The sequence below is a fragment of the Pinus tabuliformis genome, chromosome 5_2, assembly GCF_031772625.1.
Source record: "Pinus tabuliformis cultivar Carrire ecotype Pingquan chromosome 5_2, CPIR1, whole genome shotgun sequence".
NCBI classification, from domain to species: domain Eukaryota; kingdom Viridiplantae; phylum Streptophyta; class Pinopsida; order Pinales; family Pinaceae; genus Pinus; species Pinus tabuliformis.
In genome coordinates, this window is record NC_142306.1 from 187,147,814 (window position 1) to 187,160,342 (window position 12,529).

The 12,529-nt window shown below is 32.0% G+C and overlaps 1 protein-coding gene across 1 annotated transcript in view; it reads left to right on the plus strand.

Annotated features, from left to right (window-relative positions):
• The window catches only part of LOC149158192 (mitogen-activated protein kinase mpkC-like), a 298,794-nt gene extending 286,814 nt beyond the window's left edge, over nucleotides 1–11,980 (plus strand). Inside the window, exons 12-14 of the mRNA XM_089433910.1 lie at nucleotides 10,900–11,022; nucleotides 11,333–11,455; nucleotides 11,777–11,980. Coding sequence (XP_089290036.1) covers nucleotides 10,900–11,022; nucleotides 11,333–11,455; nucleotides 11,777–11,980 — 450 coding nt within the window. The remainder of the gene's footprint in view (nucleotides 1–10,899; nucleotides 11,023–11,332; nucleotides 11,456–11,776) is intronic.
• The last annotated feature ends 549 nt before the right edge of the window (nucleotides 11,981–12,529 follow it).

Genomic DNA, 12,529 nt, shown 5'->3' on the forward strand with positions numbered 1-12,529 from the left:
TGTGATCAAGGAAATGAAGTGGTGTTTCGATCAAACGGATGTGTTGTTCGTGAGCTTGATACAAGAGAGACCGTGATCAAAGGTACAAGAAATCCAAACAACTTATACATACTCAAAGGAGGACAACAACAGTGTTATCTAAGAAAAAATGATGAAAACTGGCTATGGCATAGAAGATTGGGACATCTAAGCTTTTCTCAAATAAGAAAAGCATGCAGACTCAAGGTTGTTCATGATCTTCTAGATATCAGCATCCCAGAAAATACAATATACAAACCATGTCAAATCGGTAAGCAAATGAGAGTTCACTTCATGGAAAACGAAGGGTCAACTAGTAAGCCTCTTGAACTTATCCATACTGATTTATGTGGACCAACAAGGAAAAAGTCACCTCGTGGAGAAGAATACTTTATTTTGTTCATTGATGATTTTTCCAGAATGTGTTGGATAGGTCTTCTAAATCATAAATATGAATCATTTGAAAAGTTCCAAGCCTTCAAAGCTTTGGTTGAAAATGAATCAGATCGAAAAATCAAATGCCTCAGATCTGATCGAGGAGGGGAATTTATATCGGATGAATTCTTTGACTTTTGTGAACAACATGGAATAAAAAGGGAATTATCCACTACAAGAACACCTTAGCAAAATGGTGTAGTAGAAAGGATGAACAGAACAGTTCAACAAATGGCTCAAGCCATGCTAGATGAATCTGGAACTCATGCAACCTTCTGGGGTGAAGCTGCATTCGTTGTCGTGACCATTCTCAATAAAGCAAATGTTCGGGTAAATAGCACTCTAACTCCACATGAAATTTGGTATGGTAAGACTACTATTGTAAAATACTTTAAAGTTTTTGGAAGAAAATGTTTTATCAAAAGGACTAATGAAAAACTTGGTAAGTTTGAACCCAGAGTAGATGAAGGTCTTCTTCTTGGTTATTCTTCCAGAAGTAAAGGATATAAATGTTATAATAAAAGACTTGGGAAAATTGTTGAAAGCATTGATGTTGTAGTTGATGAAGCATGCATAAATCCAAAACAGATAAAATAAACAGAAGATTATGACAATGAGGAAGATGGGGATTACTTTCCCACATCAAATCAAAATTATATTGAAGCAAAAACCAATGAAGCACCAAAAGAAGATATAATGGTAGAAGAAAAGACTCCGTCTAGGTATGTTTAGACAAATCATCCAGAAACTCAAATTTTAGGGGAAAAGGAGGCTAGTGTACAGACAAGAACTATTACATGGACCTCAAGCTATCTAGCATTATTATCCTCCACCAAACCTCAAAATGTAAATGAAGCATGCAAAGATGAATGTTGGGTCAAGGCCATGGATGAAGAACTTAAGAAAATTTAAAAGAATGATACTTGGGAATTAGTTTCTAGACCTCGTGATAAAAATATTATAGGAACTAAATGGATATTCAAGAACAAGCTGAATGAAAATGGGGAAGTCATTAGAAACAAGGCCAGACTTGTTTGTAAAGGGTGAGCTCAATAAGAAGGTATAGATTTTGAAGAAACTTTTGCACCTGTTGCCAAACTTGAAGCCATAAGGATGTTTCTTTCTCTTTCCAATTTTCAGAAATTCAAAGTATACCAAATGGATGTAAAATCAACCTTCCTTAATCGAGATTTAGAAAAAGAAGTTTATATTGAACAGCCAGAAGGATTCATTCTTGGAAATGATGCAAAACTTGTATGCAGACTCAAAAAGGCTCTCTATGGTCTGAAACAGGCTCCAAGGGCCTAGTATTACCGCCTTGACAAATATCTACACCAACAAGGTTTTACAAAAGGTTCTGCAGATAGCAATTTATATACAAATATTGAAAATGATAAATTGCTAATTATTATTGTTTATGTTGATGATATCATTTTTGGTAGCATTGAAGAATCCATGAGTCAAAATTTTGCTCCAGTAATGCAGCATGAATTTTAAATGTCCTTGCTTGGTGAACTTACCTATTTTCTTGGTCTACAAGTTCAACAAACTAAAGATGGTATTTTATTTCACAAACCAAATATGTCAAACAGATATTAAAAAGGTACATAATGGAAGATTCTAAACCTGTATGTACCCCAATGGTAACAGGATGCAATCTCAGCTCAAATGATGAATCAACAGAAGTATGTCAACCCACTTACAGATCCATGATTGGCAGTCTGCTTTATCTAACAGGTACCCGACCTGACATCATGCATGCAGTAGGAATAGTTGGAAGATTCCAAGAAAATCCAAAGGAATCACACCTTTAGGCAGTCAAAATAATTTTCAAATATCTTTAAGGAACTCAGGACTTTGGACTATGGTATCCTAGAGATGCAGATCTTACTCTTCATGCATATACAGATGCAGATTGGGCAGGAAGTGTTGATGATAGAAAAATCACTAGTGGTGGTGCATTCTATATGGGTTCCAGGTTAGTGTCCTAGTTCAGATAGAAACAAAGTTCAGTTGCTTTATCTATAGCTGAAGCAAAATATGTGGCTGCTACATCTTGCTGCACACAACTACTTTGGATGATGCAAACTTTGCAAGGCATTCAGATCACATGTACTCCACCCATCTCCATTTTATGTGATAATACAAGTGCCATCAGTATTTCAAAGAATCCAGTCATGCACTCCAATACCAAGCACATACCCATCAAATACCATTTTCTACGAGAATAAGTGCTTGAACAAAATTTCAAATTGAAGTATGTCCCCTCCAAAGAACAAGTTGCTGATATATTCACTAAACCACTGCCCATAGAAACATTTGAATATCTCAGACAAAAGTTGGGAGTTGTTGCTGCATCATCCCACTATTAAATCCAATTTTTCAGAGGAATTTTACTACACACTGGTTTCATGAAGTATATGCGTGGGTACACGTAGGTTTCCTTGGCTGAAAGAGCATATATGTTTTTCTAATAGAAAAATAGTGGTTCAGGCTCTATGCTTTGTCTGATTTTTTATGACTACAATCTGCTGATATACTTTGCTCATTAAATTCTTATCTGCTGACAAAGAGGCCTTGATGAATAACTTGTTGGCAATGCACAGGTTCAGGGTGAGTGTTCACGTTCCACATTGTTGGCATTATGGTTTTTGAACTCAACTATTTCTTATTTGCATCAGTCATGGTCTATATTTCAATGAGTTATATTGGTCATATGATGTAATTTATTTCCCCAATATCCTTGGGATGGATGATGTAACAATTGTTGTATTTTTGTCATGTATAAACTTTGGTATATCCCCACTTGGTTGGGCAGATGAGTCAAATATGGTGTATCCCCACTTGGTTGGGTGGTTGATGTATGTATGAGTTCATGGTCATAGGGAGGTCATACTCACTTTGTTGAGTTATAGTGTCATGTTATTATATTGAATCATCTCTCTGCAAACACAACATGTACTCAGGGGGAATATGGATAGCATCATGCAAAGGAGGAGAGTAGAGTGGTCCACCATTTTCCCTTGATGTCAAAGGGGGAGAGTATTTTGGCATTTTGGTGTTGTATGGTATCTCTAACAGTCTTTACAGCTTGCAGTAGTCAACACCATCATGGTTGCCATCAAGTCCAAAGGGGGAGATTGTTGGCATTATGATACAAGTATTGTCCTTGATGGAAACTCTATAGGTCAACTTAGTTTTGATAAGAGGCTAATAGGAATATTCAGAGGCAACAGGGCAGTGCTACAGAGGATCAGGAAGATGGAACTAAGGACTATTGATCAGAATAAAGAAGTAGAAGGAAGAAGATGATGTAAGAGCATTTTAAGAGTTACACGCAGGTTCACTTAGTCCAAGCAGCGTATACACGCAAGTATTCAGAACAGAAAAAACGTATAACGTACACAAACACTCCCACAGAAGGCAAAGCGTGTACATGTTGAAAACCATGGTTTTGGTCCAAGGTATTTGGTCCAAGGTATCTTTGGACCATGGTATTGACCCTAGGTATTTAGTCCGAGGTATTCGATCCATGGTATTTGATCCAAGGTATTGGTCTTAAGTGGATTTGGTCCATGGTATTGAGAAAGGCTAAAAACTATATAAAGAAGAGAGGATCATAAGGCCAGTGTGCAAGTGAATAAGATTCTAAGGAATACTTCTATCTGAAGTATATTTTATGTTGCAGGGTTATGTTTGGGACTAGATCTGAAATATTTATGTGCACCTTGATTTCAATATTGGATCAGGATCATAAGACCTGAAATGACTTATTCTTGAATGATATGATATTGGTTGAGGCTAGATCTGATGTTTTGCACGTATTTTATTCGTTACCTATCATGACCTAGGTTTGTCTGAAGTCTGGAATTGCAACAAAGTTCTGAGTCAATATTTGCAGATTTGTACGCAGGTTTGTCTTGGCCAAAGAGCATATACACACAGGTTCTGTTCTTTCAAATAGCGTATACAAGAAAAAAGGCTTGACGTTTAGAGATGACCAATCTGTCATATCAGTATTTCTGATTTATTGTTGCTGCTATTTTACTGTTGTCTGTCAATGAAGTCTTCTTAGATCTGAATGTAAATCTGAACGATTAAGGAAGTTGATATTTGATTGATTGTGTAAGTGAGAAGAAGTGTTTTCTGTTGCTTGCTTGTGTAAAGTTATGTAAGTTGACAGTAGATGTTTAGTATATTGCTGGTTGGTACAGTTTGTGATTCAAAGATTTTATGATTCAGAATCTTTAGAGGTATATGCAGGTTGGGTTGAAGGAAGTAGCGTATACACGCAGGTTTTCTTCATTGAAGTAATATATACAGTCTAACACATGAATTTTTGAGGTTTCAGTTGGTTCTGAATGTTGATGCAGGGTTCTGGGTTCAGCACAGTGTTCTGATGACAGTGATCTGATTGTTTCAGATTAACTGCATGTTGGTTGATGAAGTTTGAGTTTCAAAATTTCTGATGGGTTATTGATGAGTCAAGGTCTTCATATGTTTTGATATGTTCCAAGAGCATCCAGTCTGAAAATTCATGAAACATGGTCCCTGGTGGAAGAGTGGAGTTTTCTATAGGTTGGCACCTATGTACTAGTAAACATATTGGCTAGTACAAGACCTAGGGGGTTGTAGCTCCCTTCCAGTAGAAGCTGGAGAATGAGAGAAGGTTTTAACCTTCTGCAAGTAGAAGCCTGCGTACTGGTATGAGTCTGCACCAGTACAAGATTGTAAACAAATTTTCTTATTATTAAAAGAAGACAAAGACGACAACAGCAGGTGGTTTTCACCCACATTGGGTTTCCATCTTAAATCTTGGTGTTCATGTGTGTTTCTTATGTGTGATGGTTTGTTCTGTTATCTCTGCACATGGTTACTGTTTATATGGTTAATGAAGTACTGATGCACTGATTAAAGATCAACATATGATGAATTAACTGAATCATAAGTTTGTTGGATATACGTTGGTTTCCTTAAATACAGTTGCATGTACACGCGAATTACCTTCATTGAAGTAGCGTATATAAATCAGAGTATGAAAGAAAAAGTTATTGATATGACTAATATTCAGCCCCCCTCTCAGTATCATTTCCAACAATTTTCCCCCATATTTTGTTCCTTATTTCCATCTAATCCTTTCACTTTTGACAAATCAACCCTCATAGTATTATTTGTTTTTGTAAATTGACTTTCTAACTTGGATGAGTACTCGAAATCTTACATTTCTTTCTTCATGGGTCTTCGATGAGCCTTTGGTAGTTTTAATTGGTGTATCATCTTTTAGATATTTCTTTGGAGCCATATGGGAAAATAATAACAATACTCCTATTTATACAAACTTATAATCACTAAAAAAATGGATCATCTAATTAGAAGTTATTTCACTTGTAAATTATGTACTTTTAAAACCTTATTTTGGAGATTATCTAGATAGTTTACCTTTGTAATAATACACCTCTAATATTTGAGCACTTCTGAATATAAAATTTTGGCCTATAATACTTTGATATGCCTTCTTTATACTTGTATAGGTATAACCAAAATTTTATGTGAAGTGAAAGTTGTGGTAACTTTCCCAAATCACTTCCCTCCAAAAGTAAAGATGTAAGGCATATCACATGTCCAATTATTCAAATATTATTATTAAAATTCTACCTAAGGTGCCTCAATAAGTCTCCTCGTATATCTAAAAATTTCACAATTTGAAGTTCCCTAAGGAAAAAATTATAGTGAAAATCAAGATCAAATTTTTGAATTTGATTTCAGGATCATTCAAAAAGCATAACTTCCTCGAGTCATTCTTAAAAATTATAGTGAAATGGAATATTTTTTTATCGGACATACCTTAAGATGACTTATCAATATGATCAAAATTTTACAGTCTGAAAATTCGGAAATCATTGATTTCAAACTAATTTCAAGACCATTCAAAAACTCTAACTTCCACAAGGTGTACCTTTAAAAGTATAGAGAACTAGAATATAATTTTTTTTATTATCAAATGTACCTTGTGATGTTTTATGTTTCTTTTCAATAATTTCATTGTTTATAATATTCTCAAAAAATTGTTATAAAAAAAATGATGAGATGACTTGTTTGAAATTGATTTCAAGATCAATAAAAAATAATTAACTTCCAAAACATATATCTAATAGTATAACAAACCTAAATCTTAAATGTCCCCCATGATCTCTTCATAATACATTCAAAATTTTACTATTTGAAACATCCCAAAAAATTATTATTTAGAAAATGTCAAGATGACCTATTTGAAGTAGCAAAACCATAGGAATATCATGAATCGCACACCTTAGAAAAGAAAAGAAACTAATAATTGTAATCTAATTCAACAAGGAGACTTCTTTTTATAATGAATAAATACAATGTATAAGATAAGATTTGATGATCCTATGACTAGACCTCCTTATATATATATATATATATATATATGAAAAATGATATAAATTAATGAAATGGTATAATGAAGAGTTATAGCCGACATAACAATACAACAATAGAAACGTAATAACTCAATCTATGAAGATTAATAAGGTGCTTTAGAGTTAACATAGGGCTTATATAAGTATTAATGGACTTCCCTACACATGATACCTTCGCTCATATAGAAACGTAATAACTCAATCTATAAAAATTAATAAAGTGCTTTAAAATTAACATGAGACTTATATAGAAATTAATAAACTTCCCCACACATGATACCAGCTATCACTCATATGTATTCAGTTACTTCTCTCATATAATCCCATATAGATGCTTCATGTTGGAATTCAAATGGGATATGTAAAAAATGTTTCCATTTGAATACTTTATATACCTTGTGAAAATATGATATTACTTATTAATTCTACCCTTCCAAAATAACAAAGGTTCTTTGTTTGAGAATATAGTGCACATAATTTCATAATCTTTCAAATAATTCTTTGTGTGATTATCTTGACCGTTGCAATATTTCAAAATTATCCCATGTCTTAATGTTGTAGGTATTATTTTTCATGGTTTTCAATATTCCTCATGATATTTAATTAACTTGATGTTACACCCTTAAAAAAATTATTACTCTATTTCAATAGTGGATTCACTAGTTCTTTCCACGATATTGAAGTTTATTATTTCTGTGGGGTCCATTGTAACATCATGGATGTCCTTTCCCATGAATCTATATTGAAGTTTATTATTTCTGTGGGGTCCATTGTAACATCATGGATGTCCTTTCCCATGAATCTTATAGGCATCCATTATTATTTTGAAATAATAAGCTATTTTAATATGCCTAAGCCATTTAGGGTTATCCTCATCTCCGTGTCTAACATCCATCTTAAAAATTCCTAATTTTCTTTAACATCGCTTGTTTACCGTTAACTTCTTTAATTCATCAATTAATTCTTCGATTATTACGTCGCTTGTTTACTGTTAACGTCTTTAATTCATCAATTAATTCTTCGATTATTTTATTGTTCAATTCATTGGTGTTCATATTTCCTTCCTCTATTGTTAATTTCTTTTTTCGTTCCTTTTCAAAATATCTAATGGGTGAGATAAATTTCGTTATAGAAATTCTTTTATAAGTAAAACTTTGTCTTATTTTTCTTTTCTAATTAAAACTATAATTTTTTTTTTATATTTTATTTAAACCATTCATCACAATATATATCATAAAATTATTAAAATATTTATTATTATGTTTTTTAGATTTTGTATTTTTAGTTATTTAATTTTTTTTCTTAATTAATTAAATTATTTTGAATGTGAAAATAGAATAGAGAAATACACATACCATTTACAATAAGAAAATAACATTTTCCATTGAAAAACCTTAGGAGGGAAAACCTAGGTTGAAGGTGAGCTTACTTTACTTTCTTTTCTTTTATGGAATGTGTGTAAGTACAAAGAAATAAGTACTCTCTATGGAGTTGAATGAGACTTATGGATTGTATGGATGCTACAAAATCTTGATCTCCCTTTGATATGCCCCCTAATTTCCACTTCCAATTGATCTTCTCTTTATGGAGCAAAATGCAATGAAATAGAAACAAAATCCATACTCATCTTGGCGGTCCAATACATATCATAGCTTGTTATCCAATTTGGGGTAAGGTTTGACTCCGTCAATCCTCAACTATAGTTATAGGTTTGAACCTTCTAGTGTCATCTTTAATGTCCACATGTGGCTAGCCCCATACGTATGAGCAATGGGGGCTGATGTGGCATCCACTCATACCATGGTGATCAACATAGTAGGTCAACTTGCAGGGGGCTTCAACCTAAAGTTTCTTAATGTCAAGAAGAGAAAGTGTTTGTACAGAATCTAAGTTCTCTTGTATTTGACTAATACTTTCTTTGATAGATATTCTCGTTACAGCTTTAAGATGAAACATAGATAAGTCAGCATGGGCATAATGTTTGCATAGAAATTTGTTTCACATGTTTCTTACCCCATTAGAAGGGTCTTTGATTGTAAAATAACAACTAGGGTCTAGCACAAGAGAGAAATTTTGAACTAAAGAAAAAATCATTTGATGCTTCAAAATACCTATGGAAGGTTTTAGACCTCAATTTTCCAAATTGGATCTTGCAAAAGCCCATGAAAATGTAAAGAAAATGTGAACACAAGGTGTTCTGCTCAAATCCCCAGTTTCTTACCCATGGCCATGTGTTGGGGGTAGTGTAGTTCACCTAGGGGTTATAGTGGTAATGTTTGGAATCAACTATATGTTACATGAGTATGAGATTGGCCCAGTTATCGATTCCTCTAGACATAAAAGAATAAAAAAGTTTAAAAAATAAAATTAAGATTAAAAAACATATTCTACACAATATTTCCTACTATCTTATCTTTGCATTAGTCTAATTAAAGCTTCTTTTGAATTTGGTCTCTTTTATATGTATACTTTTAAAATTTTATCTTGAGTCATGATTCCTTTCATGACAAAGAATCCCAATGGAGGATAACCATACAATGGATGATAGAGTTGATGTAGGAGTAATATTGGATTATTAAGCACCCATTCTAAGCACCTTGATCCTCTATATGATTAGCCACAAAAAGAATATATTGGATCCCTCCATTTCCTCTTGTTTGCATAGTAGGTAATTAATCCTAGCAAAGGAACACCATATAGTAATTGAGAGATGTAGTGTACAATCAATAATGGAATTTGGTAACGTATTCTATTTTTTAGGACTAAACACCTAAAACAAAAATCCGGAAAAAGGGAAATGAATGGATCACATATACAAAATAAAATGAAAAAATCTCAAACCAAAGAAAAAATGCATCACACATGGTTTTAAGGGTTGATGCCCCTTTTAGGCACTAAATGAACAATAGGGTTTGAAGGTTGGGATTTGAAGGAATGCCACCTACAGTAAGAGGATTCATAAGGAATTTTCCCATCTCATATCACAATGCATCACACATGGTTTTAAGGGTTGATGCCCCTTTTAGGCACTAAATGAACGATAGGGTTTGAAGGTTGGGATTTGAAGGAATGCCACCTACAGTATGAGGATTCATAAGGAATTTTCCCATCTCATATCACAATGCATCACACATGGTTTTAAGGGTTAATGCCCCTTTTAGGCGCTAAATGAACGATATGGTTTGAAGGTTGGGATTTGAAGGAATGCCACCTAAACAACATAGTGAAGACCCCCATCACCCTCTCTCCTTAGGTAAGGAGGAAACCTACTAGGAGATTCTTGATTTGAATTCCACCTCCATGTCTGCATGCCTTATGTTTTATTTCAAAAGAATTAAAGGCCATGGGGCAAATTCTTCTCAAATTTGTTTCTTTTTGTTCTTGATAGATTGCAATGTCTAAAAGCCACCATATGCCATATATTTATTTCCAAGGTTTATGTCTAGCTATAGAGACCACATGCTAGACCTATTCAACAATTTCCGATTAGTTTCTAATATTGCTCAACCATAACCTTGTTGAACCATAATCACATCCCTGTAAATATTTTCATATTATTAAAAACAAAGAAGTATCCTTAAAAAGAGTCTCTTCTCTCAAACAACAAAATCTCCTACATCTATTTAGTATCTAGTTAAGTCATCACCTTACAAACAAAAAGATATCATATTAGACTTAAAAAAAAGTCACTTATCTCCTAAACAAAAAAGTCTCATACATATATATCTAACCAAATATCACTTTAAATTAAATTATTATTCTAATCTTTAAATTAAATTATTATTTTAATATAACATTGTTAACTTACCTCTTACTTAATAGAAAAATAAATAAATCGCATTGATAATTTAAAAAAAATTATATATATATATATATATAATTTATTTTTTCCATTTGAAAATATAAATGAAAATGGATACATATATATAATATAGAATTTATTGAAAAAATATATTAGGAAGATGGTTCATATATTTTTATTAACTAGGTTTATGGTATGCAATAGGTTGGCAGAATACATAAGACACTTGGAAAAGTTGAAAAGGAGGCACTCGACCTATTATCTCGATTGTTGTGCTTTGATCCTGGTCGTCGCTGCACTGCAAAAGAGGCTCTCACCCATGAATATGTACATTTCATCTCCTCTTCATATATATAAATAATTATAGCTTTTAAGTATATAATGTTTATATATATATATATATATATATAAATAATAGTCAGATGTTTTGGTTTTATTTAGGTGATGTTTTTGTTAATTTTGTTTGAAGTCAGCAAAAAAATCATAATAATATATAAAAGTTAGATGTTTTGGTTTTATTTAAGTGGTGTTTTTGTTAATTTTGTTTGCAGTTAAATTAACAAATAAAATATAATAATAAATTTGAATTATGTAATTTGAATATATGTAAAGATTTTGGTTAATGTATGTTTTGCAGTTTAAAAGTGTGTCCAAACATGATATGGACATAGATTATCAATTAGAAACTACGAAGATTTCTAAAAATATCTCACAAGTTCCTGAAAAAAACCAACGGAACCGTGCCCTTCAACAACTTGAGGTGATTTTTTTGAAATTATTTTCAATCACAGGTTTAATGGTTTTTAACTTGTATAAACCTGTAAATTATATAGATGGTTGATTCAGGGAATATTTTAAAATATTATCACTAGCCATTGTTCCAAAAAGTATAAAGAGAGACCGATAGAATTATTAAATTGAAATTGTTGAATTTTTCTAAAAGAATTAAAAATCACACAATTGACCTTTTCGCTGATTACTATATTCCAAAATATTCTTAAAATCCACAATTTAAATATCCCATTTTTTTTTAAACCAACCTTATATAATAACTTCAATTTCTGAATTTCGATGAGAGCAGGAAGTGATTCGTCAGTCGAACTGTGTACAAGACACGCGAAAGTTATATCACATGTTGGGAAATGAAGTGAAAAAACAACGAGAAGATAATAATCCGAAAAAGGAGGATCCAAAATTACGGCCTGCCCTCAGTAAATATGGCAGCGAGAAAAGGAAAGATCAGCAGAATGGAAATCAAAATACCAAGCGGGTTAGGTTTCAATGATATGACTGTGTATCGAGGGAATCGAAGTTTTCTCAGAATGTATGTGTTTCCTGTGGTGATTATTATTAACTTAAATTAATTTTATTGTATATTACTATGACATGAGCCTTTAAATAGAAGGGTGTTATAAGATAATAATATATATCATTAATCAATGTTAAAATGTTATATTAAAAGTACATGAATATTAATAAAATAAAGTTAATTATTTTATAATTGTATTGTTTTTTTAATAATTATTATAAAATTATTTGTATTATAAATATTTTGAAAATTAATTTTAAAATTTATATACATAAATATTTAATTATCATTATAAAATTTATTTTTACAATATTTTATTTTAAATATTTCAAAATATTGTCTTTTAATTATTTTTTATTCTTTATTTTCTACCCTTAATTTTTTGATCACTTTATAAGTCTTTTTAATTTATTTTTAATTATAGTGATATTTTGAACGGAAACCTTCTTCAATATTTTTTTGGTTGGGAAGCTAAATAAATGTATTTATAATTCAACCTCTTTTGAGTCCAATAACTTTTACAAA